Consider the following 4,540-nt stretch of genomic DNA (forward strand, 5'->3'; position numbering starts at 1 on the left):
ATAATGCAAAAACATGAAAATGTTTGCCACCTCTGAATTGGTTGGCAAAAGGGTAGTGAGTTCACAACCTTTTGCGTAAACAATTCAGAGTTCGGAGGATCGTGCAAATGAGGATATATGGCTCTAACAGTGATAAATCCGCGTGTCCGCAAAGATACCTTAAAAACTCATGCCGCCTATCACGCATTGGTCAACGCATGCGTGTGCATGGGTGTGCTTGTTGTAAGACCTTCATTTACTATTGAGTCCTACTGTTCCTCCCGTTCTAGTAGGAGGCAGGATGGAGACAGAATAGACGAATGAACAACTCACTGGGATGTAGTGGGTCAGTCAGTTTTCAGGTAAATAATCCACTTTGGCGCAGCTTCAGCGCTGATGATGAGCCGCCCTGAAAAGCCAAAACAGTGAGATGGCCCAACGAATACAATACTGCTGTACACAGCCTAGGGAGCCATGCGTGCCGTGCCTGACACTCAGAGAGGACTTGCGCTGGCCGTTAAGATATCGCCGGCAACTGGAGACTGCATGAACTTACCTGTGGCGCGTGCTTCAGTTTTAAGTGAAACAGTGATAGTCGTGGATTTTCGTGGTTCAAGGCGGAACGTCTTCTTATCTAGAGCAAAGGCAGCCTGGTCAACCTGCAGTACAGAAGGAAGGAAAATGCATACAACACTGGCCAGACAAATTAAGTGATTCATCCTAAGACCTTGGTGAGCCCAACGCCGATCAAGGCAACTTCGCAAAACCCACGTGCTGCGAACATCGCCAAAAGAAAACGTATGACTTCACACACCTGTGCTGTGAAATCACTAGCTGTCTCCATGGGGTTTTTGAATTCAAGGACAAGACCTTTACCCTTTGGTACCTTCATAGGCCCTTGGGCCTCTGGAGGCGTGGTGCGTCCAACAAGAAGGGCCTGCGCAGGTTCACACGAAATCTGATCCAGCCAGACACCTTTGAATATGAAGCAAAGCTAGAGATTTAACGAACAAATGGAAATCTTAAGTATTTTCCGTTGGCCATTCATTCTGAGCTGCATGCACAGCGCCGTACTCTGTATTCTTGCCCCTCTGGCCCACGGGCACACAGGATTGCCTTAGTGTCTTGCATCCGAGAAGGGACAAATTTTATGGGAATGCACATCTCGATCCCTTGGCCATCGATATCGGCTGGGACTTGTACTGCCTTGCTCTCTAGAGAGAAGATTTCAGATAGAGCAGATGTTTTTTGAGGAGGTATAGAATCTGTTGGCCATTCCAAACTCAGTTGATAAGTCGTTGCTTTCTTTCCAAAATGCATGAAGCGAACACACTGTTGGATATCTCTCCCAAGGGGTGCCGAGCATGTAATCCTTTTCTCTATACCTGGGCTTCGCATATTATATTTCACGAGGTATTTAAACAAGCCCAACTCATCGCTGGTCAACACCACGCTTGTCTCTCCACATCCTGGTGCGGTCGCGCGCATTAAAACATCTACTACTCCGCTTGACTGCGGGGCAATGATGAAGGGTTGAGGACTAAAGGATATTTCCTGGTGCGCCGACGTGCACTGAAGGCTTGCACGTTTATTTGAGATATTTTCAATCTCCAACCTATGACGGAGGAGCTGCCGAGTATTCCCTTCAAAAAATATGGTGTCCATCCACCCGCCTTCGTTGAATTGAATCTTGACCTCCGCGAGTGTAAAGTCTCCCGTCGATGGATTCGTAAACTGGAAGCGGATACTGGCGTTGCAAGGCTTTAATGCGAAGGCGGTAAACCTGTATTCTCGGGTCTGATTTCCAGCAATGTCGATGAAGGAAGGTGCCTACATGAACGGGTGTGTTCAGCAGACGTACCACTGACCGCAGATGCTGAATTGGTTGTGGAACGGTATTGAGGAGACAACACATCTGGTAGATTCTGCGCGAGGTTTGCTCGTGACGAGAGGAATGGAGTTGGGGATGATATAATGTAAATATATGCATGCTGCACTGACAGGTTACTGTGCCATAAACTGCCCACCTGGATGTGTATGCCCTGTCCTCCGGAAGGCTGCAGGATTGTAAAAGTAGCGTTGAATGCTTGCCGTATATCCAGCCAATTACTAATTTTGATATTGATAGTAGTCTGTTGCTTGCAGGTGGCAACTGTCTCGACTGTTTGCTCCACAGTCGGTTCCGACGCCGTACCAATCATCCTGAGAGACATTGACAGACAGGCTTGGTTGTGTGCATCGTATTACAGCAAATTCGCTTAAGGAACGCAGGAGGACCATCCTCTAGTTGCAGGTAGCAAAACGCAAGGAGAAACTCCATGGCTACCAAGCCATTGAGCTTCAGTCTGCTTTGACGAGTTCAGGCATAGTCAGGCACCTGCGTGTCCGTGCCAGCTTCCGTTCTCGCTCGGGTACAGCTCTCATAACTTTTCGTTTTAAAGGCACAATGTAGTTGCGCTGCTATGTCGACAGGGAAAATCACCTTATGCAACAGGCTTCGCCAGCTGGAAGTGCACAGAAGAGTGTGGCTGTGTGCTGTGAGGGGAGTGTTCGGCGTTGTCCTTTTGCATTGGTTTGCTCTTGACTTCCGGCTTCGAGGGTCATGGTCATTGGATGATAAGTAAGCTGAAGGGCCACCTTTTGTTGAGGAGGGATTGTGATGGGCCCAGTAGGCTGGCATGAGAAGTAGTTGCCATCTTTTGGAGATTCAATAGATATGTGTGGAGTCGTCGTCCACTCTACCTTTTTCGGGTTTTTTAAGGAAAACGTCTTCGTAACTGGAGTACGCACGCTGGTGGCGAACTTAAGTACATGTAGTGCATCGGCAGGCAATGGAACGCTTTGACCGGTCACAGTGAAGTTCAGCCGCGCCACCTCTGTATGTGTGTCTTTTGGACCACAAAGTGCATGCCCAAAACATATGATGTCTTCTATTTCCAACTGTTCTGTCTGCTGCAGGAACAACCGAACCACTACGGGGTCAAATGCATGTGCATATTGACTGTTCGGCGGCACTACGACGATGACTACCTAGTAATTGCCAGACCACTGGAAAGCTGTGAAATGCATTTACCACTGCACCTACATTCTATATGAATAGCTTTGAGAGGGAAATGATTTGTTACCTTGGTGGGACGGAATGTTACTGTGACTTGTTGATTCGCTCGAGGCTGCAATGTCCCGTGCGAAGGGCTGATTGAAATCAAACCCGGGTGTGCCTCCGAATTAGAGAAGCGGAAAGCCATGGGCAGTTCCCCAATGTTGGAGAGCAGCACGTCTTGTGACATCCACGAGCCAACAACGACCTGACCGAACGCCACTGAGGGAGGTCGCAGCCGAAGCTGCAGCGAAGGCAGAAAGTGAGCCCAACTACAGAGTATTCCCATTTACAGTAACCATCGGCCAACAGCAGTGTATTTTACCTGCAGCCATGCTACTATGTGCGCCGTCTGCCGCTGACTCTTAGCAAAACATTGACCATGGGCAGAAATTATTTCGAGCCATTCCCACCAAACTGAGTACTTTTGGTGAAATCGCATGCCAGAGTTAAAGCTTCACCTAACCTCAGTTTCAAAGCATTTCCCCGAAATCTTGCACAGGAAAACGGAAAGTGCCTGAGGGCCATGAATACTCTCATCAAAGCACTCTGCTACCAAAGGTAGCTGGAATTCTTGGCATGGTGCAGTGGGACTGTAGTGTATTTCAGTCCCAATGCTCTGCTTGGGCGGCAATCTAATCATTGAAGACGACGACGATGCGGGACGCCAACTAACTCCCTTGGCGCTGGGCATCGACAGAAACACCACAATCAGGCACTAGCCCTCGTAGTTCCAACGCAGTATGGGAAATGCATCGTACTATGGAATAGAAGCAACCGACCGCTTTAACCAAGATATCACGTTACCCGAGCTCCCCGTCTGGGCTCTTTAGATAAAATGACACTGCCTTCTCGGAGTGATTAATAATACGAATTGACTGGCATGAGCCCTTGCCGCGCAGGACTGGTGGGAGCCTAACAATTCCGTTGTCAGTACCTTGTACTTCGACTCTGGGAAAAGACAAGGAACGAGTGTCCCACGGCATGTGTGTGTTTCCAGTGATAGTATGTCACCTTGTTAATCGGTGGAGCTACATGGATGGTTCATACTACAATTTTTCCAAATTGTTTGACGGCTCGGCTATTTCAGGGAAAAGAGAATAAAGGAAATTCACCTTACTGGTATCCCTTTACCAGACAGTTGAATAGTAGCAGCCAGTTGGTCGTTGACAAAGAAGGGGATTTTTGCCCTGTAAAGTTTTGTCTCCCTAGGACTGAAGGTAACTGGAATTTCCAACACCTCTTCAGGAGACAAGTTGACTTGCAGTGGCTGAAAATCGAAGCCTTCTGTTGGAGAGTATGGGGATGAGATGGAGCATTGATGCTGGGCATCAGAATTTGTGATCTTTAACATAGCTTGAGAGGATGTGCGAGGTTTGACGGACAAATCGTCAAAAGGCATATCTGAGGCGTGCGGTACGAAGAGTGCTCCAAAGTCGTGGGTTGTAAAGGAGAAGGACACCT

At 48.2% G+C, this 4,540-nt stretch overlaps 1 protein-coding gene across 1 annotated transcript; it reads right to left on the reverse strand.

Annotated features, from left to right (window-relative positions):
• Positions 1-326: 326 nt before the first annotated feature.
• Positions 327-1,143, reverse strand: EMWEY_00008170 (hypothetical protein; the record flags this gene model as incomplete). Its single annotated transcript, XM_013482054.1, has 4 exons — positions 327-388; positions 536-638; positions 794-916; positions 1,054-1,143. The coding sequence occupies 4 exons, from the start codon at positions 1,141-1,143 to the stop codon at positions 327-329; spliced, it is 378 nt and encodes a 125-aa protein (XP_013337508.1).
• Between the last annotated feature and the right edge of the window lie 3,397 nt (positions 1,144-4,540).

Source organism: Eimeria maxima, genomic scaffold, assembly GCF_000499605.1.
Source record: "Eimeria maxima Weybridge genomic scaffold, Emw_scaff50, whole genome shotgun sequence".
Lineage (NCBI taxonomy): Eukaryota > Apicomplexa > Conoidasida > Eucoccidiorida > Eimeriidae > Eimeria > Eimeria maxima.